A 26,441-nucleotide genomic window follows, 5' to 3' on the forward strand; every position below is an offset into this window, starting at 1 on the left:
CACAACCCTGGCCCTGAAAAATTGATTTTTGTAAGATAGCACATTTGGATATACTTTAATTAACTGAAAAATTCCTATAAAACTTGAATATTACTATTATGTATTATATATGTGTGTTACTTAGCTTTTGCATCAATGTGACCAAAATTCCTGTCAAGAACAACTTAGAGGGAAAGTATTTGGGGCTCATGGTTTCAGAGGTCACAGTCCATAGATGACCATCTCTATTGCTCTGGTCCAAGTGGAGATAGCACATGATGGTGAAAGGAGAAGGCCCAGTGGACAAAAGCTGTTCAGCTCATGGAGTAATCAGGAAGCAGGGAGAGGGCAAGAGAAAGGGGCCTTAGGGAAGATGCACCTTTCCAAGGCACACCCTGGTGACCTACCTGCTCCATCCACATACCACCTGCCCACAGTTACTACCTAGTTATTCAAACTAGGATAGACTGATTAGGTTACAGTTCTCTTAATCCAATCACTTTACCTCTAAACAAGGGCTTCTGGGGGAACTCCTTATACCCAACCCATAATGACATACTTTTTATAAAGAGTAAAGAGAATTTTCCCCACCTTTTGACTTCTACTATACTCTTAGTAACAGGCCAAGTTGAAGATGATTTGTCCATTCAAGGAATTTGCATTAATGGGTTTATGAAGCTAAATTCTGGACTCCTTTGAACGTATTTCTTATTATGTTTATTAACTCTCAAACACCAGTCTGATCACTCTTTCAACTTCAGAAGTCTGGTGTGGTGCCATTTTTTTGTCCCAAGTGCATGAGGAAAAGAATGTTTTATATGATTACTTTTGCCTACTCTTCTGAGTTTTTCAGGTATATTCACCCAGATTCCTCAACAGGGCTTGAAGATACTCCCAATATAATGAGCTCAAAGAATCGAGGCTAGCCTGTTGTGGTGGACACACTTGTAATCCCAGTTGTATTGCACACACCTGTAATCTCAGGAAGGCTGAGGCAGGAATGTCCAAGTTTGAGGCCCACCTGGGCAACTCAGACCCTGTTTCCAAATAAAATAAAATGGCTGTAGAAGTAGCTCAGAGGTAGGGCACTCCTGGGTTCAATCCATGGTGCTACCACGACAAAAAAAAAAAAAGAATTTACTACAAACAACAAAAGTATATTTTAACATCAAATTTTAGATTAAAAAATGCCTAGCTTTATCATACTTTTGAAACTGGCTAAAGAAATCACAAACTCCCATTGGCTCCATATTGCTGCCAGCAGAGGCATCTGAGTGCTGTCCCCAGAGATTCTGATTTAGTAAGTACAAATCAAAGCCCTAGAAATCTTAATGTTCGACTAATGCTCCAGATGATTTTCTTTTTTTGGGGGGGTGCCAAGGATTAAACTCAGGGGCACTTGACCACTGAGCCACATCCCCAGCCCTGTTTTGTATTTTCTTTAGAAAAAGACCTCATTGAGTTTTTAGCACCTCAACTTTTGCTGAGGCTGACTTTGAACTTGCAATCCTCCTCTGTCAGCCTTCCTGAGCTGCTGGGATTACAAGTGTGCGCCATGGTATCCAGTTCCAGATGATTCTTATACACCCAGTCACAGGTGTTTGAGAGGATGCAAAAAATTCACATTTACTTAATGTGGACCTCAACACTAGCCTCACATGACTACATCCAGTTGAAAATGGTCCCAAAGTGGCACAGTCATGTGACAGTTGGCCAAACAATAAGGATATACAGCTAGGTTTTCCAGAGGAAGATGGAATGCATTTATAACAAGACATTTAATATAATGCAGAGGACAGAAGTTTTTCCTGGAAGCCTTTCTTGGAAGGCACATGCTGTGCCCGCTACTTGTCCTGTGTGGTAGTGTGTGTTAGTAATGCAGTGCCAGCAACATAAAGCTGATGAGATGCAGCAGTTCATTAAGAGGACTAGCCAGAATGCCTCCAGGGAAGGCAATTATGACAAGTACTGATGCAGTCAGCATTTTTTAAGTACTTGGGTTTTTACAGACACTATTATGAATTCTAAAGGATTTGTCCCAACTGGTGATTCAAACTGGGAATGGTCAGATGCAGGTCACATGCCTCAGTGACATGCTACACAATATGAAATAAGTCAGCACACCACCACCCGACACTGGAAGGTAAGTTGTCATGGTTGGCACAAAGGTTGTGTAACAATGGCAGATGGTGGGCAGCAGGGAATCCAGTTTGAACGTCAGAGGTGAGCCACCGTGAGCTGGCTATGGGTAGAAGGAGCACCATGAACAGTCCCAAAGCAAATGTCTACAAGGGCAGTGCCCATAGCAAATGCTGGTAGTGACAGAAGTCAGTAACAGACATTAGGCATTTTCTCAGGGAGACTGTCAATCAATCAAAGAGGACCAGACTGAACAACTCTAAAAAGATAATATAACTAGTAGCAGGACCACTTTTGTTGCATCCTTTCCTATAGGACCTTACAGTCCCATCTGTAACCATGCCACAATGTCTGTGACCACAGCCCTGTGAGCTGTGGGATATCGATTCTGGTGCCCTGCTCTGGGCTGACTTAATGCATATTTGGTTAAACTGAATATATGGGAATGAATATGTGGTAAGAATAACTAGCAAACTTAAGAATTACTAACTTCATGTGTACTAGTGGATCATCTGTTTTCCCTTTTTCATAAAAAATATGTATCCAGAATTTTAGGTTTGGATGGTAAGCTTAGAAGCTATCTGTTTCTGGATGCTTCCTTTTTCTTAACCCCAAATAGGACAGATCAATGACAGACACAGGCAATTATGTTTTTAAAGACTTCTAACTCCTACTAGAAATGCAAGCTTCATTAAAACTGGTCCATAATAATCTACACTAGAGGCTTCACTTTTACCTTAAATAATGAGTGTACTCTGTGTGTGAGCACAACCTGTTTAAACAGGGCAGTAAGTATGTTGCCTAAGGAAGTGGGCTACTTGTTTCCCAAAGGGGCTCAAAGTAATACATTCACCACATTCTGGGACAGTGATTCAATTACTTTAATCCATGCCCAGCTCGGTTGATAAATAAAACAATTTTTATATATTTAATATAACTTGCAATTAAGAACAAAACAAGAATCTTGATGGGGAACAAACAAACTATAGGACAAAGAGTCCCGGGTATAGTTTCCCAAATTGCCCCTATTCTTCAACCCCTTTATCTTCTTGGTGATCACCCTCCAAACCTTTATCTCAGGCTTCCTGGTTTAGGAACATGATTTTATCAGCACAACCATGGCTTGGGGCAGACTCCCATTACCACAGCTCCCAAGACTGATGTATAATACTGAAAAGCCCATTCATTAGTTTACAGCAAGCTCTCCCTGTTGATAAAGCTTAATCAAAATTAGTTACTGGTGAATGAGGAATGGGAACAAGGAGCATGAGATGAATCAACGACCTTAATGGCATCAAGCTGAGCTGGCTTGATGCAGCCATCTCCTGGGTCAGGATGATCTTGCCAAGACAGCCATACACTACTGGCTACACTTCCCTGCATCCTTCCTCCCCAACATCCTTGCCAGTGCAACTACAAAGATCCCAGGTTTGGCTCAGGCTTCTCTGGACAGGGTTCGGATGGATACTGCCAATTTTTGCCTCTGCGACTCACTTTTCTTCTCTACTTCCTTGGGTTACCGATTCTTTCTGGAGGTGTTTTCATACGCCCAGTCATGTTACGAGGAAATCCTGCAGTTCTTAAAGCCACGCTACCACTGCAGATCATCTGACCTATCTCTGTGCAGTATCATGGCTCATTTTCAAGTTTAACCCTTAGGGAGCAAAATTCTGAGTTCTTGGGGGTGACTCACTATGTCACACTTATGGCTATTCAGGTTTCGCTGTGTCAACGTAATTATCTATACATACCCTCACATACATCCATTTGTATGTTTTTTCATTATGAGAACTTAACTCTTTGAAAATGTCCCAGATGGCTGTTTTCCCCCGCATTTTTAACTGATTTATAGAAGAATAATATTTTGAACGAAAGCCATAAGATTTAATGAGGATGACTGAAAACACTGACAGATCCTGAAAAACTGACTTACCATGATAAGTGTCCAAAATGTAAGCTATGACAGACGTCCTTTTTCTCAGGACTTATAGCTTCTAGGCATGGCAAACAATGGAAATATTTATGTCTGAGATACGTAAATTCAATGAGCAGCCTGACTTAGAAGTCCTTGAAAGCCTTTCAGCAAATGTCTATGTGATTTGGTCACTCTAAATGCAGAGTGGAAAGCATGAGTTAAGGCCCTTGAGAAGATCTGTAATGCTCAGTACAGAAAGGGCCTTCTCTCCAGTGGCTGCAGGAAGTGCTGGCAGTAGGTCAAAGGGGAATTGCAGCCTTTCCCAGAGCTCTGGTCGCCAAGAGACCCATCGTCATCTCATGCTCCTGGGATGTATTCATTACTGACTTGCTTATATATGAGGCTGTTTTAGCTAAGAAGGGGTGGAATTACATTTTCCCACATATTTCTTTCCCCTCAAATGCTTTTACACCATAAAAGGCCTTTAAAACCATTCAGGCTGGAAAACTGAGATGACCTTCCATATCATTTCCCTCTTGCTCACACCTAGTAGAACTCTCAAGGGACCCCATTCCCCAGCAGGATTAACAACCTCCAAGACTCGGTATCTGCAGACAACAATAGTAAGTTTGTTTGCTTTCAAAGCAGCCCAAGACCAGTGTCTCCTCACTGTCCAGCTTCTACCATGGCAGCACCCTGGGGAGACCAGAACACCCCTTTGGTTTGCCGGGAGCTCTTACCTCCTGGACAGGCTAATTCACTAAAGTACTTGCACACTGGGGAAGAGTGAACAAAACAGTTGATTCCAGTACTATCTATCAGTACTGGAAGAGGAAATCAAAGGGACCTTTCCCAACAAAATATAAATATGTATATAGAACTCAAATCTACCCAAAGACTTCCAAGAGATGCACATGAGAGAAAACACCCATATCAGTGGTTGTCTCTATGTTGGCCTAAAGCTCTTGGAGAATTCACTCTGTGACAGTAGTACCTAATGTTTCTGCATCCAACTGGGTCCCTCTCTAGACTTTCTTATATAAAAACTAACAACTGAGTCTTCTTAACCTGGCCCTTTACTGTCTTTTTTCTTTGTAAGAAACAACAACAATGAAATAAAACAACAAAAAACAAAAGAAGACATACCCCCAAATCTGCAGGTCACTTTTTTTGTACTACTCTATCCTTTATTAAAGCCAAGTTTCTAGATTTTCTATGACTCTTGCCATTCACTTACCTTATACACTGGGACTCAGAGATGCCCCTGTGTCTAATGTCTCACCCTCAGCAGAACCACAAGCAAACCAACACCAACACTGCTCAGGGTGCTGGGCTAGGGATGGGGTGATATGCAGCTTGACTGATGTAATAAAAACCAATGTGTGGAATTCTTTACCATGAAAATATAAATTTTAATAGAAATTTAGAACATTTAACCTCCTCACCTAAAAATCTGTTTATCTCCGAAAACAATCACTAGAAAGATTCTGCATATAAAACAATAGAGACACATACATTCAAAGACATAGCTATTTTGAAAACACAAAACCCTTCTAGTGTATTGTAAAAAGGAATGGAAACAAGCCCACTGGGAAACTACTGGGAAGTGAGTTAAATTTAAACTTACTGCAAATATTTGTTGTTTGCTATTTTATGATATTTGAGAGGCAGGTGATCAAGATGAACTTTTTTTAAGGTTGTTAGTTTCAATTTCTTTCATTACGACATGCATTTTCTCTCTTAATCTATTAGGATTAGTCTAACTTCAAGTGGTTACCAACTAACAACACTCCTCTGAGCTTTGGTTTGGGTACAAAAAACAAAACATAAAAAACCCCACAGTACTCACTGGTTCTTCTTCTACTGCTGATGCTACTATGGTAGGTACCTCTGAATCTGGGGATATTTGTGATGGAAAGTGCAACTGTCACTAAAACACTTTTTCGTAAGTCAGATACTTTCGGATTCCTGTCTTGTTTAGAGATCTTGGCTCAAACCTGGGGGGCATGTGTGGCTGGGAGTGCAGAGGCAGGCAGGGACAAAGCTCCCAAATCTCTCTGAAAACCTGAGGGGATATTTGTTAGTTAATATACACTCCGACTTACTTGCAGTATTACTGAGATTCATTGAACACAGACCTTTTATGTGACAAAGGAAAAGGAAATGAAAGAAAACCAAAGCTAGTGCTCCAATATCTCCCATCAAAGGAGAAGGGTTTTACCTGGTTGGTAGAAATCAGGTGACAGCTCCCTGGCTACAGCTCTCGCGATGTCACACTCCTGGCGGGCGGCCAGCGCAGCCTGGTCAGCAGCGTCGGCTTTTGCTCTTGCGTGTGCAGTCCTACATGGGGTACAAAAGGGCCAGTCAGCAAAAATGGCACCTTATTAATTACATGTGGATAAGCAAGCATCCAGCCAAGAAAAGAAATGTTAATTATGATCATAGTCTGGCACCTGCAATACCAAGTTTTAGTGTCCTAACCCTGTGAGATTTCAATGAAAACAAGAGATGAGGTACCTGTAAATCACCTTTGTTCTTTCAGGGAAAATAAAGATGAGTGGGGCCTGTGTAGCCTGATGCTAAGTCTGGTTGTCAAAACTTACTGGATCACGTCTGTCGACTGTGGCTGGCATTACCTGCGCTGAAACTATGGAAAGTAGCACTTCAGCATATGATTTAATAGTGTTTGTGGACTGAATTCCTGTAGTAGAATCAATGTAAAAGTTTGATTAAGGAACATCTGTTAAAGTGGCTTTTGTGGGGGAAATTAGAAAAACTATAATTGGTACTCTTTACCAATGTCCATGGCTTAAAAACTCTCACATGGCCAATTTCAGGTGACCAGCGTAAAGCTACAAGGTGTGTTGCTGGGAGATGTACACTACTGTCTCCCATCTGACTATAGAGCAGGGTTACCAAAGAGCCCACTTAGTTGACTTTTAAGTAAGTTTCTTGAATGAAATAAAAATGACAATGGGGCAGAGCTGACAAAAACAAAATGGATCTCTTGGTCTTTCATCCCCTCCCTGGCCTTTCCACACTCCCCGAAACCTCTACTCCTTCCAGAGGGCTAGGGCAAGGCAGAAGGCAGCAGGGAAAGCACTCGGCTTCTTAGAGCAAGACAGGAAATGGATGTCTACCTGTCCCAGCAGAGAGGATGTGGAGGTCAGACAGAGAACCAGGGGTTGTCCACTTCCAAAGAGGCAGACCTTGTCTAGGTAGTCTTTAGATGGCGATTACCGGTGCCTATTTTGTGTAACTGTTTAAAGTTTCTATCATATTTTATTAGCAGTAGGCAGGGCTATAAATAGCTAATAGTAAAAGCTGAATGGAAGTCTGACAGAAGTACGTGCACATCTCTCAGAGACAACAGAGAAGGGAAGAGTTGGGAAATGGCCCTGTGCAGCTGGTCTTCAGGGAGAAACACAGCTGACAGCTGGCTGATGCCAAGAGATCCAACTCATAGAGATGAACGATCAGAAGGAAAAACAGGAGGATGGGGCCAGCCTGAGACCACTGGCAGGAGACTCCATCCTCAACTTACTTTCTCCAACTCCCTTTTCTCATCCTGGGCGCTCATGGTGCCCATTTCTCTTCTACTTAGGACCCAGCTGAGCCTGGAGGCTTGACGTACTAGAATGGAAGCTTCATGAAGAGTGGGAGTTTTGATGTTCGGTCCTCTGCTATAAATCCCAATGCCATGCACAGAACACCATCTGACACACTACTTGGGGTCTCTTTGTGATAAAGAAATGAATGATGCTTCCTTAGAACAACTGGATGGTTACTTACAAATAAATGGAATGACAAAATCATACAGACAATAAAAGGGACAGTGGGTGTCAGGAGTTCAGAGTACAAGTGGGAAAAAGGGGAACCAGTGGAGCTGAGGGATGCATGACATTAGGCATTTGTCAACACCCACAGACAGCACAACATGGAGAGTGGACCCCAATGTAAATGACAGGCTAGAATGCTAACGTATCAATACTGGCTCATCAGTTGTACCAAATGCACTCAATAATGCAAGACAAGGGAAGGTGCATGTGGGCCTCGGTGGGGTGAAGATGCAGATGGGCACTCTTTGTACTTTCTGCTCAATTTTTCTAGTAACAAAAACTGGCCGAAAAAAATGGACTCTATTAATTAAAAATGAGCGGATCAAATTCTAAGCCATTGAAACAGCTATTTCCAAATCATGCAGGATATTTCTGATTACTTCTGTCTACAGGGTATCCTAAAACACAAAATGGAAACAAAATCAAGAGGCTAAGAGAACGTATTCCTAAGCAGTCACTGTAGAAGCCGGTTGCATGGCGCCATCCTTGATGGTAGGAGAGGCTTTGTTCTGTGTGCTGTGTCTGAGAGTCAGGGGATGCACTCTGTTAATGTTCTTTCAGCTTCTCAGAATTTTTCCCAGAATGATTTTCCATTTTATTTGCTATTCTTAGCTAGAGCCTAATTATGTCTAGTATCATAATTAATGAAGCCATAAGAGTACAGCAATGCTGCGTTATAATGCAGTCCGCTAGCCCTTCAATGATAATTCTACAAAATTCAAGAATAACCACTTACTCTGTTACAATTGCAATACGCCATCATACACTCAAATAAGATGGTAGTATTATCTCCATCACTCTTGACAATAAGCTAAACTGTAGTACAGATAAATACAGCTTACCCTTCTGCAAATACAATTTGGAAGTACAGGTCGAGGGAGTCTCATTTGCCACTTTTTTACTTATTCTTTCCTGTAAGACTAAACTGAGAGGATCTTCCTGTCTAGCCCAACTCCACATGTTAGTACTACTGCACAGCTGGTCAAAACCACATCCAAACCTAAACCCAGAAGTCTGCTCAAGAGCTTTTGGTGAACCTAATATCAAGGTGTGGGACAGAACAGGAGCTCCGAGTTTGTTGTTACCATCAGTCACATGTGCCCACGGTTACTGGCATGTCTAGCTTTTGCCCAGGAATAATCTGGACTTGCCTCTGGCTCATGTTAGTGAATTCATGTATTCAAATCCCAGGCCCAGTTCCAGAGCTGCACACGACCCCTTTAATCAGCCAGCTGGTACAGACATGCCATTGTTCCTGGGGTGCAGGATCAGGCGGGGCAGTCTGCAGAGATCAGCTGAAACTACTCAGTGGGATGCCTTCCTGTTGCAGCTGGTTACAAGGAAAACATACGTGCACCAAAGGAGCATAGTGCCCAAGACACATTCATTCATTCAAAAGATGACAATTATAAGTCTTAAGCCTTTTAAGAATCTCTACATACTATTATCACATATGCTTCTGCTGAATGCAGTAAAAGTAACTGGAAGCAACTTCATGAGGCATCAATTACTGACTTTTAGGGCTCTAATTTTACAAATAAACCAAAGTTTTAACTGGTGGAGAGTTACGACATTTGGGTGAAGCCATGAGAATGGTGAATGATGCTGATATAGAGCCTTATGATTTTCTCCCAGTCTCCAGCCCTGCTGAGGTCAGATGTAAACAGACACACCAGAAACTGAAACTTCTTAATGCCAGGCATCACTGCTTAGAGTTAAGAACATAACTACAAATTATTTTTCTAGGACTAAAACAATGCTTCATAACTTCTCAGTCAACCTTACTTGGAAGTAGTTTTCTCAATCTTTTTTTTTTTTTTTTGCACTTTTACCCCTGACATATTTAGTTTTTCTTAAACATAACAATGCTTTTATAAAAAGCATATTTAATTGTACACTGAACATGCCCCACATATGCTCCTCCTCTGGCCAAGGAACATGCTGCACAAGGTCCTTAAATATCTACTCCGACTTTTAGTTTTTAATATCTCCTATGGCTACTCCCTGACACAGCTGATGAAGATTTTAATCTAGAATGCACCACAATTCTGCTAAAGGTAAAACTGGACCTGACATTTACAAAGTTTGCTATTTCTACTTTTTATACATTCTTGTTTCAACAATAAACTGCTTCAAAAGTATGCTGATTTAGAGGCTGGAAGTTCAGCTCAGTGGTAAAAGCTTGCCATCAAATGTGAGTCCCTGAGTTCAATCCCCAGTGACACAAAGACATGCACAGATTTTGATGTCTTTTTAAAATGTTGTGTGTATTAAGTCAAAGATAGTTTACTGATGCAACTCTTGAAACTTAATGATAGAAGCTATCCTTTAATTGTTCTTGTGATTTGCTTTGACAACCAAGTATTTAAAGCAAATTATTAGCAAATTTAAAAATAAAAGCAATTGGTATATAGCATGAGAAAACCCAAATCTCAATTGATGGTAATACCACTCTTCCAGTTGCTCAAGCCAAAAACCCTTTGAGCCGTCCCTGACTCCCTTCTTTCCTGCACATGCCCCATCTACTGTCAGCAAATCCAGTTGGCACTGCCTTCAAAATACATCCTCAATCCTACTATTGCTCCTGTCCTGATCACAGCATTACCATCCTATTAGGGTTACTGCAAAAGCAGGGCTCATTTCTTTGCCATTTTATTTCCCTTCTGGTTCTCTTGAAAGTGCCCGACAATAACCAGAAATTCTTTTGTGGGTTATGGCATCATGGGGGATAAAATGCAAAAAATATGACCTGTGAGCCTTCCTTTTGGACTGTGACATTATTCATTTATGTGAGACCTAGATTTGAGAAAACCAATTATCTTGTGCAGACAGTTGCAGCCCTTTTAAAAAAGAAATTAGTCTGTTGAGCAAGGAATATTCCTGATAGGGGAATAAGCAACCAACTGCTGAAATCTCAGTTGAATATCAGAGCCATGATTTCTAGGTGACTAGCACCTGGTAAGAAACTGGTCTTCCAATCTTGATTTGGTTCTTGGGTAAGACAAACCCATGCTCCTGGTGCTGAGGAACACACGGGGCCCTTAGATGTCTTCCACCTCCTAATCTCAATCTTTTACACACAGATTAACTGACAGTTGATGAAGATTTTAATCTAGAATGGACAATGATTCTGCTATAGTTCTACTCTCAGGAAATGTGGTTTGGGAAGACTATTTCTTAGGTGTCCCCATCTATTCCATCTACTGGTTCAAGAATGTTAATTTTCTTCATAGTCATTTAAAAAAATAAAAGGACATGAAGTAGTAACTAGAAGACTGAATTCTTAGATTCTGGTTTAAAACATGTTATATCATCAGTGAATAGTTCGTTCTATTTGCTAATGCAGGAGATCATGTCTTCCTTTCCTCTAAAAGAGATAACAAGTTATTTAGCTGTACAAAGTAAACTAAGGGGCATAATACTGCTTTTGAAGTTTGGTATTTGATACTCCACAGGTCTAAACTTTTGCAAACGTATTAGAAAACAGACTTTGGAAGTTTTATTAGTCAGAGATCAGGTCAAGGCCATCTGAGCCACAAATGGTTCTTGTCAAAAAGATCAAAAGTCAAACCCCATTACTTTATCACAGAAATGTCTTTGCAGAATAGAAATCAGTATCAGTCCCTGGCTTTCTGTCAGGGCAGAGAGGGAACCAAGGTTCATGAAGAATGTTTATTTATCTTTCATGAAATGCTGTCCATTATGTGTACTGTTGTCATGTTTATTGAGATTCAGGTGACACAATTCTCTCATTGTTTAGTTCCAGGAAAAATTTGGTCTCTGATGATAAACTGGTTTGCTTCCTTGTATCGTACAATGTGGACGACACAATCTGTTGTTTCTCTTCTTGTTAAGGTTACCAGGAAACCTGGAGCAAAATCATCCTCCATGTATGCACACAATTGTGGAAACACACACCCTGACGCTAGACTCCCAGCGTCAGGAATGCTATCACGTATGCGACTGATTAGAGGACCCTGAAAGCACTTTCTGGAAACTGGCAGGATATTTAAACAAAACAAAAAAGCCAATTCCTGGATCAATGAACGCGTTACACTAGTTTCTTGAGCTCTAGTCCCTGTCAGTGTGCTAATCCTCAGGGGACAGGTGTCATGACTTGGGAACAGCAGTTTACGACTCGGTCTCCTTCTATAAGATATTCTCTAGGTTAGAACATTTTCACGGTTAGAAAATCAGTCCTCATTCTTCAATACTGACTTTATTCCCTAACATCTCATCAACAACTTAATAAGCTTAAAGGCTCTACTCTCTGGATAGCCAGGTCAAAGTCACATTTTTAATCCTTAATTGGAATATGCCAAATAATAGGTAATTCCACTTTATCTTTTTTGTTGTTGTTGTTTCTGGGGATGAAACCCAGAGCATCTCACATGCTGGGCAGGTGTTCTACCACTGAGCTACATGCCCAGTCCCTAAATTTTATTTGATAACAATAAAATGTTATTTTAGGAAAATTATCTGAGGTTTACCTCCCCATGTTATTTATCTCAGATTTGAGAAAAATGTGATATTAAAAAAAAAAAAAAAGAAAACTTATGGCATGTTTTATTCTTGAAATAATTTTTGGAGAAAAGTCCTTTTTAATGAGGGTCATTTTAAAGTTCAAACACATTACCATTAAACAAGATTAAAATCTCTCTCTACAACTTAACTACCTGCAACCCAGTAAGTGGGCAAAAATACTTGCAAATCACATATCTGATAAGGGGTTAGTATCCGGAATATATAAAACCTTCCTACAATTCGACAACAACAAAACCTATTAAAAAATAAACAAAGAACCTGATAGACATTTCTCACAAAAAGATACACAAATGGCCACAAGAATATGGACAGATGCTAGTATCACTCAACACCAGGGGAATGCAAATTGAAACAACTAGATCCTATCTCATGCCCATCAGGATGGCTACTATCAAAACACCAGAAAGTTACACATGCTGACAAGAAAGTGCAGAACCTGGAACCCTTGGGTACTGCCAGTGGAAAGGTGAAGGGGCTGCAGCTCTTATGGAACATACTATGGCAGCTCTTCAGAAAATTAAAAACAGAATTGTCACATGGTCTTCCAATTCAATTTTGGATATATGCATAGAAAAATCGAAAGCAGAGATATTTGCACACCAAGTTCATAGCAGCATAACAGTCAAAAGTTTGAAGCAACCCAAGTGTCAATGGATGAATAAACAACAACTAAAAAATATTGGTATAGCTGGGCGTAGTGGTGCCTGCCTATAATCCCAGTGATTCGGGAGGCTGAGGCAGGAGGATTTCGAGTTCAAAGCCAGCCTCAGCAAAAGCAAGGTGCTAGGCAACTCAGTGAGACCCTGTCCCTAGAAAAAATACAAAAGAGGGCTGGGGATGTGGCTCAGTGGTTGTATGCCCCTGAGTTCAATCCCTGGTACTCACCCCCCACAAAAAAAATTATGTATGTAAACATATTATTCAAGCCTTAAAAATGAAATTTAGATACATGCTGCAACATGGATAAACCTCACAGACATTATGCTAAGTGGAGTAGGCCAGTCACAAAGAGATAAATATTGTATAAGGCACCTAGGATGGCCAAATCTGTAGAGACAGAAAGTGAATTGTGGTTGTCAGGGGCTGGAGGGAGACTTGGGAAGGACTGTTAGTGGGTATAGCATTTCAGTTTTCCAAAATGAAAAACTTCTGAGGGAACAGTCATAAAGGAATAACTGTTGGACATTCTTGGAAAGAAGTGTTAGAACTTTCAAATATGGGAACAGGTATCCTGTCTGCTTTGTTAGCTCTTGACATAAAACTTGCCATAGAAGCCATCTTCAAAAATCCTAGTGGAAGGGATAAATGGGTGAGAAGGAGAAAAACAACAGGGATAATCCCAAGATTCCAAGTAGGTATTCAGACACCTGGCCTTACTACAGACAGAGAATTGTGTAGGCTCTGCTATAGTTTGGAGGCAAGGACACGCTCAGTTTTAGATAAGTAGGAGTTTATGTGACAGGCATTTATAGTTGGAAATACAGGGTTAAGATGCAAAGTAGAGGTCCAGATAATAAACAGAAATGTGAGCATCTTGATGTGTTCAAGGAAAGGTGGCTGAACTTGTCAAAAAGCAAAGAATTGAGTACTGGAACCAAAGAGTCCTAGAGACTGGGTGGAGGAAATAGCAGTTATAACCTGAGAGTGGGACATACACCTTGCTGGTGAACTTCCCATAGAACCTCTCTAAGTTCTTGGGTAAATTTTGGGCTCCTTTCAGGAGTAAGAACTGGGTTCCAAAATTTTGGGGCTCCTTTCAGGAGTTAATGGGCCACATCAGACTTTCTCTTTTCTCTGGGGTAGCTGCATTTTTCTCAGCCTGACTGGCTGATCTATGATTTCTGGCAGCCACTGGAAATGCAGTGAGGATCTGAAGGAGGACTGGTCTGTCAATCTCCCTGTGCTGGGGAGTGAGGGCTGAGTGAAGGTGGCTGAATTTGTTGAGACCTATTTGAGGGAGTTGGAATAAGGAGGCACGGCTGAAGCCAGATGGAAGGGAGTCGGTGAGGAACTGGGCAGAGGAAGTAGAGGAAGCAGGTGTGGGGCACATGCTGGAGACTTTCGACCCAAAAGGAAGAAGGAAATTTGGACGGTAACCAGAAGAATTAGCTGGGTCAAAGGAAAACGTTTTACTTGCATTTTAAGTAAATGAGAACTGATACTGCTGGAAGGTAAGAAGAGAGATGCCCAGAGAACAGAGAAAATGAAGCTTTGAGAAGATGACTATCGTTGGAGCCATGTCCGGATGAGATGAAAGAAAGAAAACAGGAAAAAATATTTTTTAAAAAAGGGATGAGATGATTCAATGTTTTAAGGTTATTTGACGGACAGTAAGTTTGAAAGAGAACAAGAGTGTCAAGGGCTTTGGAACCAGAAACACCTGGGCTCTCACCCCAGTTCATCATGTTGACTGTGCCTCAATTTTCTTACCTGCTAAATGGGGACAATATTAATGTGTAGAGTTAGTCTGAGAACAGGATTGATTTATGTGAAGTGCTAAGTGATAACTGAGGGTATTTGTTAGTTAACTGCCCATTATTTGTCTTCTGCAGAAATTGAGGGACAGTGAGGGCTTAAATAGGTGAAGATTAGGAATCAGTGCTGTACCACAGAAATGCTGAGTGGGGCCAGGAGACCCTAACCTGAGTCTCCATGATTGTGCCTCTTTCTCTAGCAGGGTTCTTCTCTGGGAGAAGCAGAGGAGGTAGGATGTGGCTATGATGCAGAGGCAAAGACTTGGCTCAGGAAGGATGGGGACCACCAGGGAACCCCTGGAGCTCTGGGCACGGGGAAAGTGTACACTGCCAAAGGTGGTCATTGGGTCAGATGAAATAGAAGGGGTTAAGATTGGGTGACAAATATGAAAGTTATCTGGTAAATGTAAAGTCATTATCAAAGTAAGACTTTTATGGTTCTAGGTGTTATTTTTAGTTGATTAAAATAAAGTCTGTCTTTCCTAATGACAAATTATATAGACAGTGTATTTTTTTGACTGAATCTGGCTGGCTACTAAATGATAAATATTTAGGTCAAATTTTTTTTTGGCTAGTAGGCCTTTGGCAACAGCAGGTAGACCAAATTACTTTAAGGTGGATGCATATTCTATAAGATGGAGCTAGATAAAATCAGAAGCACACTTTTTCTTGGGCACTGTCACAGAGACACTTGGATGTGTCTAATAAGAACTCTGTAGTCTTCAGGATCTGAGAACTACTTCTGGATAATGATGAGAATTAAAATGTCAATGCTTTTTTTTAAAATTTTCACTTCAGTGTTATGTTTCTTGTCTTTTGCCAAGGGTCTGTTATGGGTATGAATTAAATTATGGCTAAGAATTAGAGCAATTTAAGACTATGTAATAGTCAGAACATGTGATGGCAGCTAGAGGTATTCAGTGGAAGAACAGACTGATCATTTATTGCTTACTGGATCATAAACTGGCCTAATCCCCACTTGCTGCTGCAAATGTCTATTAAATGCACACCCTTGGTGCTCAAACAATTCCATTTTGTAAATACTTATATGTTTTAAAAAATTAAGCAATCACCATTCACTCCTTAAAAATAACACAAAGCCTTTAGATCTCCTGAAAACCATTCCCTAAGGTAACAAGATATCCATCTTCTATCATGAAGATTCTATCTGAAATGGCTCTTAAAATCCCAGAGTCGCCAGTCTGCCACTTCACTTTGTTCTGTCTAGATGTGCCTAACTAGTGAATAACAGAGGGACTCATTCCTCTATTGGGTTTTTGATGCTAAACAGTATGGACGTGAACTTGCTTGGGATTAGCTATCATCTTAAGCTCTTATCACTTTGTACTGTTGAAGTACAAATTTTGAAGCTGTAGTTTGGGAAAGGACTGCATTGGGAGAAATGCTAAAGTGTTAGGGGTGTGTTTATTTTCTCAGCAACCTAGTCGTACTCATTTCACATTTCCTGGTAGGAACTTTGGTTCCATTACTACATTACCTCATGCCTACTCTGTGACCAGGAAGCCCTCAACTACTTTTAATTTCTAGACTTTTCTGCAACAGATACTATGACAACCATGAAGGTATTGCTCAGATGTATGGGTTTTAAAGAAATGATTCTTCAATCTTCTGCTTTACCAGACATATTAAAAAACACAGTTGTAACTGGGAAGGGTCTCTCAGAAATATACTCAAAGTCACACAGCTATCCCTGTGGAACGAGGGAACCCAAGTCTCTTAACCTTTAGGACAAAGGCAAGTGAGTATGTTCTGAAAGAAACTTCTGTATTACTTTAGCAATCATTCCGGTATGTAATTATTTCATTTTTCTTTCTGCTCTAAAAATTCATTCATTTTCGTAGCTCATGCTTTCTCTTTGAATCTGTTACTGCTCTTTAATCCATCTTTATTTTTAATAGACTTATACCTCTACTGAAAAATGCAAATATTCAGCTTTCTTCTCCTACACATTTTTAGAAATCAATTTTGGCTGACTTTCAAATGAAATAACACAGCTTAGAAAACATCTTACTAAAGACTATAGGGCAGATTTGGTTCTCATCAAGGTTATTCTTTAGAAGGAACATTTTTAGGTGGTGTTAAAAATACTACAGATTCATCCAACTCAGAGTTGCCTTCCCCAAATCACCAAATTAGTAATTAACGCCTCCAAGTTTAAAAGGAAATATCAGAAGATCATCCAGTTCCTCTTGAATTCTTAAAAAGTTTTCTTCTTTTTTTCTCAAGAGAATCTCCAAAAATTTTGTTGTATTTACCTATTTTCAGTATTTGCTATGTTAAACTGAGAACAGAAAATTTTCATTTTAAAACTCAATAGATAAAATAGCAGCTTCTCCAAGGATACTGGGGAAAACAGAAGTGGAAACAAATGTGTAAACCAGGGCCACTGGTTTTCTGTTTAGCACCTTTAAGTAAAAATTGGTGTAATTTGGGGGCAAAGACAGTTTCAAAGATGAATACATAAACGTTGAGATAAAAATATACACCAATACTTAGAGATGGCAGAAATGCAAGGCAGGAATCAAATCAAGTCAGTCCAAGAATCTTGCTCAAAGAATAGGAATCTTTTCCTCTGGTCCTGAGAGACTGTTATATTTATATTCCTGAAATATTTAGAATATTCTTGACCAGATGCCTCCTGTCTGCCTGTACGTCGACTCTAGAAACATTCTGATGAAATTTTAAATTTTATTTATTTTCATGGTGGAACAGACGGAATCTGGGGCTTGTTGGTGGGCTGGATAGACCCCCTGCTGCAGCCACTGAGGAATGCAGGGCCTACAGGACTTCATGCATTAGTGACACATACATTAACACAAATGAAACTACTCCTCTCCAACCTGAGGATCAGCCCAAGTCCAAAGACACTCAAGAAGAATTACAGGTACAAGGGGGATGTTATACAACCCAAGGACAAGGGTGGGGTGTGTGTGCATGCAGAGGATGCCATTCCCACCAAGGTAGGGATTTCCCTTCAATCCCAAGAATTCAGAATCTTTTGACTCTTACTTTGTAATTTTGGGAAGGGCAGATTGAACTCTGGAGGGAGAGTTGCCTGCCCTCCCCTGAGGAGAAGTATCCAGTTTAGCATTATGGTCTGAGCTTCTACTGCCTGGCTGCTATCTGCTGGCTGCTCTAGCGGGGTCTCCAATTTGCCCCAAAGCATCCAGTGATCCTTTGAGTTTAGAATTGTTCAATGTGCTAAGTTTTGGCCAGGGATGAGTACTGGAAATAGTTCTTGCCTCTAAATGACAACAGATTCAGTAACAAAAAGACATGCCCTCACTTCATCAGCTAACTGTCTGAAGGTGAAAAGCCCCCTTGCCCCCTTGCCTATCATGGCTACAGGAGAACCTGTAGCCATGACAGGAGATCTAGAATTCTGATGGAAACTTGTAAAATATAATTTTGGACCCAGAAAATACTGCAACAGATATAATGGAAGATAGGATTTCACATTCTATGCTTTGTCTTGTCATGAAGGAAATGGGAGCACAGAAAGCCCTGCTACTGTTTCATATAGGTCCCCTGGGGCCAACACATAAAAGTCACTGAGGAAAGGGGAGGCTGTGAGAGGCAGCCATGATGCCTGGAAGAGGCCCCCCTGAAGGGGCCCCCCTTCCATTGGGACAGGTGTGAAGCCCACAGCTCTGGTATAAGGACTTCTTCCAAGGAGGGCCTGGAATACCCTGTAAGTGGCATTTGTTCCAGAGTCAGGAAAAGTTAAGAAGCCTCTGTGAACCAATGACGAGAAGGAGAGAGTGTCAGAAGCTGGAGTCTGTGAGCTGCTCACTGCTGGCTTTGTGCTGTTCCGAGCTCTCACGGACCTCACCAACACTCCTCATTCCTTGTTCTTCCTACTGATGTATCTTCAGGTTTCAGATCACTTTTGAATTTGCTCCTGAGAATAATCACCCTGACCTGTCTTTCCTGATGCCAAATCCTTATTTCACGATCCAGTACTACTATTTTCTACCTCAAACAAAACCTCAACATACTGAATAATCTACAAATGCCTAGAAATGCTTTTGCATAATTATTTGACCTTCTGGGGACATAGGCAATTCTGCTAATTCTAAATACACACTCATTTTCCTTTCAGTACTCACTATATATGCAATAGTCTCTTCTTCTCGGGGGTGGATATTTCAGTGGCTGCCCAAAACCAGACAGTACTGAACACGAGATATACTATATTTTCCTATACATATATAACTATGGTAAAGTTTAATTTATCAATTAGGCACAGCAGCGAATAACCAACGATAATAAAATAGAAAAATTATAACAATATACTCTAATAAAACTTATTTAAAACTTATAAACTGTTGATTTCCAGAACTTTCCATTTAATATCTATGGACCAAGGTTGGCTGCAGGTAACTGAAACCACAGAAAGCAAAACCAGTTAAGTGGGGCCTAGGGCATTGCATGCCTCGTCATCATCCTGCTCTAGCCCCTCCGAAATTCTGTGAGTGAAATGAAAGCTGCTTTCCCCCCCTCACTTTCTCTCTGGCAGATGAACACTGCTGGCAAGTCGATTTCAAATGTGAAGTTTCTCTGTAATGCTTTTCTGAGATGTCACAGTCCTACCAGCTCAAATGATCTTGTTTGGCAGAGTGAGATGAACAAGGTTCTGATACTGGTCTGAGGGGGTGCTGCTGCATGGCCCGAGTGCTGAGACACACACACACACACGTCACCATGAGTGACACTAGTATGGCAAATAGCTTTTTGCAAATTACTCGTTAAAGGTAGAGAATTTCAAAAGACAGTTTGTCCTCCTTGCTTCTGCAAGTTCAAATTTAATTTCTGAAGCAAGATCTTTTCTACTCTAAACTGGAAAGACATCTTTAAATCTGCTTTGTAATCTTAACTCTCAGTGTAACCCCATCAATTGTAACCACTAATTTAAATGCTATAAGATGATGAATCCCTTGTATTATTAAAAATATCTAAAGAAGTACTAAGTGTTTCCTTGGTAGGTTTACTCTGACAGTAAATTTGGAGAGAATACATAAATAAATGTAAATATGCACAATATATATTTTCAATATTTACATTTGAAATATTACCTGTAGCAACAAATGTTAAACTCTTGTGACTATTTGAAGGATTTCTGTTTGTTTTCATTTGGGGCTAATAGTTAACTGTACTTATTACCTTCTAATAAAACTTTTTGGGGTTTGTTAAATCCCAGGGAATATGACAGACTGGGAACCAAGAAAAACTAAAAAGCTGCCAACCAAGTAAACAAAAAAACTTCAAGGACGAATAGTTTAATCCTCTTGCACTGACTATTAACACTGCCTTGGCATCTAGTTAACGCAGGACTGCTCATAGTTTTAAATTATAATTTCATTATGTATAATAACAGCTTCCTTTGTCAAATGAGGTTTTATTACAGGGCTGTTATGTAATTCCATTCATGGGTTAAAAAAGTCTCCTCTGCTTGGAAAACCTAATTGCAATGGCACTGTCCCTGATGCTTGATGGGACTCACTGAACATGAGAACCTGATAACTGTTTTTTTTTTTTTTTTTTTTAAATAACATAGCCCATTTTACTCAGTTTTAGAAAAGGCCTTTTAAGCTCCTGGTGGCTAACTAGTCTTTCCATCCATGCTCTGGAAACCTGCACTCACCTGAAATGCAAGCCAGGCTGTGGGATCGCAGGGTGTCCCATCTCCTGTTATTATTTGAGCCCTACAGTCTAGCTCAAAAGCCCATTTTTCCCGGACCTGAGCCATCTCCTGGCAAAGAGCCCCATCCCCTGCCATTTGCCACTTGTTCTGTGCTATTTTAATTCTGGACACGTTGTGGTAGTAGGCTATATTTAAATTGGCCTGCACTGTGAAGAAACACCGCGAGTGCGCATGGCACCTTTCCCCTATTTGACATAATCCAATTGTGCTCTGGCTCTGAATCGAGCCGTGCGCGATTCTGCACCATACACACCACAATACACAGGGCCGGACTCCCACTCCTTAGGAGTTCAGCGGGAATCCTCTGGGGAGGATGAACTGTGTGGCAGAGACCCAGGAACTGTCACCAAAAACTTCAAGTCAACCGAGAAAACATGGACAGTAATAAAGAGAGCAAAGATTCCTTTGCTCCTGGCTGAGGACTACTGGAATATTTGTAGAATAATTTTCCAAAGGCCTACTTTCAGATAGGAATTTATAAAGTACAACATACTACTGAGAGAGCCTTAAAGGAAATTGCATGCACACATAACGCTGGCCATCTCGAGTCTCTGAGCTTTTAGAAGGGAACTGAGAAGCTCCTCCCTGGCTGCCCCTCCACTACCCCGGCCATCAGCTGCATACACTTCTGTGCCAGACACAAGGCTGGGTTCCTACCTGGAGTTATGCTATTGCTTTACAGAAGAAAAACAATCTGGAAATGCCCTCAAATCATTAAAAGTTAAAGAAAATGTAAAAAGCAGCTGTCTATAGAATAGGTATCGAGTTCTTACAAACATTCCAGCTCAAAGCCAGCCTAAAGCCAGACTTACCACTCTATTTGACAAATCAGAAGATGGTTACTTTACGGAACTACTTATAAGTCTGAGATTTTTGTCTGGGGTCTTTACTTATGTGATGCTGATATTCCCATGTTGCTGGAAGAGGATGAAAATCCAGTCTATGTATGTGATCTTATTATTCCTCGCAGGTCTAGAAGTGCTTAGGTAATAGAACCAGGGTTTCTTCTTATTTACTTGCAGATATTTACCTGGACTGCTTGGGATTTTTCCGCCGCCAGCCAAATCTCTCTACTTGTTTCTTTGCTTAAAAACTTTATATCCAAGTAGGTAGTAAATAATAGACCTGACTTTTGCTTTCTGGAATAAGCAGAAAAGCCATCTTAGAATGTTATGTTAAAAAGTATGTGCTCACATAGACGAGTCAATTAACATGAAACCATTTTTAAATGTCCTTAACAAAAGAGCCATTAGCAGACTATTTGGTTACATGTAGTCAGGGATACAGACTTTCAAACTTATCTACATGGTGGTGAAATGGGAGGTGAATGGACCAAAACAGAGGTGTCTGTTTTTACTGAAGACATACAAGTGGCACTGATTATAAGTATGTTTTGAATAGTATCAAAACACAATTCAAAATAAATCCCATACTACCTTTAGTGGCATGAGCTTTCAGAGAGCTAATTCCAAATTTCAGTAAATAAGATTCCATCTTCTTTCCTGAATGCATTCCAGGCTCTCTGATGATGATGTTTTGTGGTACTGGGGATTGAACCCAGGAGTGTTCTAACACTGCACTATATCCCCCCCTCTGCACCCTCACTTTTCTTGGTGGTGCTGTGGGACTTAGTGTCACACATGCTAGGCAAGCTCTGTGCCATGGAGCTCCATCCCCAACCCTTTCTAAAGATTTTTATTTTGGGATGATCTCACTGAGCTCCAAGGCTGGCTCTGAACTTGCAATCCTCCTGCCTCAGCTCCTGGGGATTATAGGCTGTGCGTCACGGTGCCCAGGTCCAGGCTCATTCTTAAAGGCAGCATGACAAGAAAAACGTGTGAGATTCTTTCACATAAGTATGAGTAGCAGTAAGTCATGTATTTACTACCTGAATCAAGAACCTGCCACGCAGATGCTGCCAATGAGACATAACTGTGGCCACATCACAACAGTTAACAGGAGCATAAGGGCCCCTAACAGCACTTTGAATCCTTTAATGTAACTGCTCTTTAAAAAGCATTATGTTTTCCTCCAAAAGCAAGGCTGTGAAGTCACTCTTCCCCATTCCTTGCTTTGAGAAGAGGAAGAAGGTCTCTGAGAAACTCATCTTACTTAGATCAGAATCAAGGCAGGAAACTGAGGCCAAATTTGGCCTAAAAAAAATGGAAATGAGTACTGTTAGAGGTTCTAAAGATATATTTCTTTTTTTTGAAATTAATACATTTTAGCCAGGCACGGTGGCATATACCTGTAATCCCAGCAGCTTGGGAGACTGAGGCAGAAGGATTGGGAGTTCAAAGCCAGCCTTAGCAACAGCGAGGTGCTAAGCAACTCATTGAGACCCTGACTCCAAATAAAATACAAAATAGGGTTGGGGATGTGGCTTAGTGGTCGAGTGCCCCCGAGTTCAATCCCTGGTACCAAAATAAATAAATAAATAAATTAATGCATTTTAATTATACAGAATATTCATATGTGAATATAACATACTTTGATTATATCCACCTCCCATGTCCCTCCCAAACCCGCCTCTTTAAAAATCTCCACTAAAGATATATTTCTAAAAATTCCTAATTATTTCATTTTCTGCTAATGTATGTGCTTCCCTGTAAATATTAACAGTTAACTCACATATGTAGATCATAATACTCCAAGATTAAAATGAATTAAAGGGCTTATGGGTCATTATTTCTAGGAATGATAGGCTAAGGGAGAAAACAAATTATACCACGGATCTTAAGGAGGCCAGGAAAGGAAATACCTACCAAACAAACAGAGCTCTAATCTAAGTGTAGAAGCCAGAAAGAAGGGGGCTAAAGCCAAATCTCTGGTGTTCAGGGAAAAGAGGGATGAATGGATAGGACAGGTTTCCAGTGGTCTTGGGCACCTTGCTGCACTCATCTTGAATAACAGGGTTATTCAAAGTTGCAAATGTATGGGCTGGGAGATGCCCTCTGTGACAAGGAGATCGGTCTGGCCAAAATGGGGAAGTAACAGGACAATATACAAAGGATCCTTCCTGGACAGTGACTTGCAATCTATCAAGTGTCATCAATGGAAAGATAACTACACTGGTATCATGATGTACTAAGTTAAGCAAGCTAGTATTGGTGATGATGATGGTAATTATAGCTAACATAATTATATTAATTATATATTATAACTGAGGGCTGATTATGTGCCATGGTTAATTTACATTAATTAGAAATTTACATGGAGTACCTTACTAATCTACCCTGGGTTATCAGCTAGTGGGGGATGGGAGCTGGTTTGAACTGAAGATGAGAATTTTGCCTGTACACCCACACTGCCACACCCACTGTAAAATTCTCTGATGGTGGTCTCTCCTTCCATTCTACTTGTCAGTGGTTTTCCTCCTCATCTGAATTACTGTGAGATGAACATTTCTTTCCAGATAGAATTTAAAAATTTTTTTCTTAACATATCCATTTCCCTTACTGCATTGATTCTTGGATGTAATGCCCTTTTAGGGATAAACAATTCTTAGTTTAAATGAAAGTATGACGGACAATATCAATTAATAAGTGATGTGTCAGCTGCACTTAACTCTTCAAATGATTTTACTCCAAGATAAGGAATTTGCCAAGTTGCAGTGTCTCCCTGTGGCCCTGCGGGAGGCTGAGCTGGCCCAGTATCTCTGTCACTGGGGTTTAGGGGTGACACTGCCAAACCCTCCATGGCAGGCACTTCATGCCCTGTGGGTGGCATATGAAGCCTCCTGCCTGCCAGGCTACCCCAAGGCCACACTTGCATCTCATCCTGGTCCCTGCTGTGCGCAGGCCATCTGGAGGCTCTGGCTGTTCCCTCCCCACCTACTGCCCTGGGCATGTCCTCAGGTGTCTTTGGGCTTGTAATATTTGGCACTGAAAACCAGCCTACCTCAATCTACAGCATATTGTTACAAACACAGCATAAATGTAATCCTTGGATTAGATTAGCATAATGGGAATTTCACGGTCTCTCTGGATTTGTTCCATAGATATAGACACATTATTTAGGATTCATGAACTTCAAAAGCTCCAAACTAAAAATACCTCTGCCATCATATTGGAATGCACTCAAAGTCGAGTTTCTTGCTGTTTGTCTAATCCATTTCTATAGTGGTTAAGAGCAGAGTTTTAGAATCAATTTGCCCAGATGTGAGTTCTTACAATCATGAAACCCAGAGCTAGCTATTCATCCTGGCTATGCCTCAGTTTCTTCACCTGGCAATGTGAACAGCGGTAAAATCTAACTTTTAGGTTTATATGAGGACCACAGATTAACTCGTGTAAACTCCTAACACAGATCATATAGACAAAGCCAGGCACAGAATAAGCACTTAACATTATATACAGAATATTTGCCCATCTGATTAAAAAACATTAAAATAAGTTTCTATTTAAGTAATACATTTGCATGGGTCAAGAATATATTACAGGGGCTGGGGAGATAGCTCGGTAGAGTGCTTGCCTTGCAAACACAAAGCCCTGGGTTCGATCCCCAGCACCACAAAAACAAAAAAACAAAAACAAAAACAAAAACCCCCAAAACAGAATATATTACAAAATAATGCATACCAGACCTGGTGCCACTTGCCTATAAACCCAGAAGCTTGGGAGGCTGAGGTAGGAGGATTACAAGTTCAAAGTCAGCCTCAGCAACTGAGTGAGGCCCTAAGTAACTCAGCTAGACCCTGTCTCAAAATTAAAAAAATAAAAAGGGATGGGGATGTGGCTCTGTGGTCAAGTGCCCCTGGGTTCAATCCCTGGTATTTAAAAAAAAAAAAAAAAAAAAAAAGGGCATGAGTCTCCCATCACCCCAATACTAACCAAGCCACACCCAATTAATATTGCTTTTAAAAAGGATTTTCCCAGAATTTAAGTAAACATGAGAAAATATGGCTATAAAATTCCATTTCCTCTTTTTCTAAGCAAATGGAAGCAGTATATGCAATATTTCTGTATCTTTTATAAACTGTAACCAGAAAAATGATGACAAAGTAAAGCACAAAGCAATGTATTGTTTTACCCCTTTACCTCTGTGACGGACAGCAGTGAATGGAACCACCCAGATGATGCAAGGCAGTGAGGGGGTGGTAGGCAGAAAACCTGGACTTGGGTCCTGTTCTGCCCTTGGCAAGCTGTGTGACACTGGGCAGACCACTTAAGTCTGGGAGGCGTAGAAGTGGTACTGTCAGCTTGCTTGTTGTGGGAATATAATGAAGTATGTATGCAAGAGTTTTGCAAATTGTGAAGCAAGATAGATGGGTGCACACAGTGTTATTAACAGAAGTTACTACAACCCACAAGTCCACCCTTTCTACTCTGGAAGTACCAGTAGTGGCTACTGAAAACACACAGTCCCTATTTCTGACTCGAGAGCTGGCTGGCCAGATGACACTTCTTGCCTAGGGACACTGGGTCCATTCTTCTTGAGCAACAAAGACCATGTACAAGGTGCACTCCGTGCCTTCAAATGACCATGTTCAAAGTTTCAACATGGATGCAGCTTTTTGGGGAGCTCATATAAATTTCTGTCCATATTAATTTTTACCTGACACTGGGTTTAAGGTTTGAAAACAGAGGTAAATGAAAAGCAGAGTAGAAGTCATACCAAAGACTTTCAGTTTTCATATCCCCAGAAGCCCCAAAATGACTTCCATGCTTTAAAAACATGGCCCGCAGGCCCATCCTTCTCCTGATCCTGTTTCTCACGCAGGCAGCAGCTGGGAGCTTGCTGAAGGGACTGGTTGAGGGGAAGCTCTGCATGGGTGTTTAAGAGATTTGGATTCCTTCTATTGCTCATGTCTTCCTTCCCATTTA

General features: G+C 40.7%; 1 protein-coding gene across 4 annotated transcripts in view; it reads right to left on the reverse strand.

Annotated features, from left to right (window-relative positions):
* The window catches only part of JPH1 (junctophilin 1), a 76,144-nt gene that overhangs the window by 13,520 nt on the left and 36,183 nt on the right, over positions 1 to 26,441 (reverse strand). For all 4 annotated transcript variants that reach the window (XM_079150611.1, XM_079150610.1, XM_079150612.1 and 1 more), the window contains exon 3: positions 6,255 to 6,373. In XM_079150611.1, coding sequence (XP_079006737.1) covers positions 6,255 to 6,373 — 119 coding nt within the window. The remainder of the gene's footprint in view (positions 1 to 6,254; positions 6,374 to 26,441) is intronic.

Source organism: Sciurus vulgaris (genome assembly GCF_902686455.1).
Source record: "Sciurus vulgaris genome assembly, chromosome: 1".
Lineage (NCBI taxonomy): Eukaryota > Metazoa > Chordata > Mammalia > Rodentia > Sciuridae > Sciurus > Sciurus vulgaris.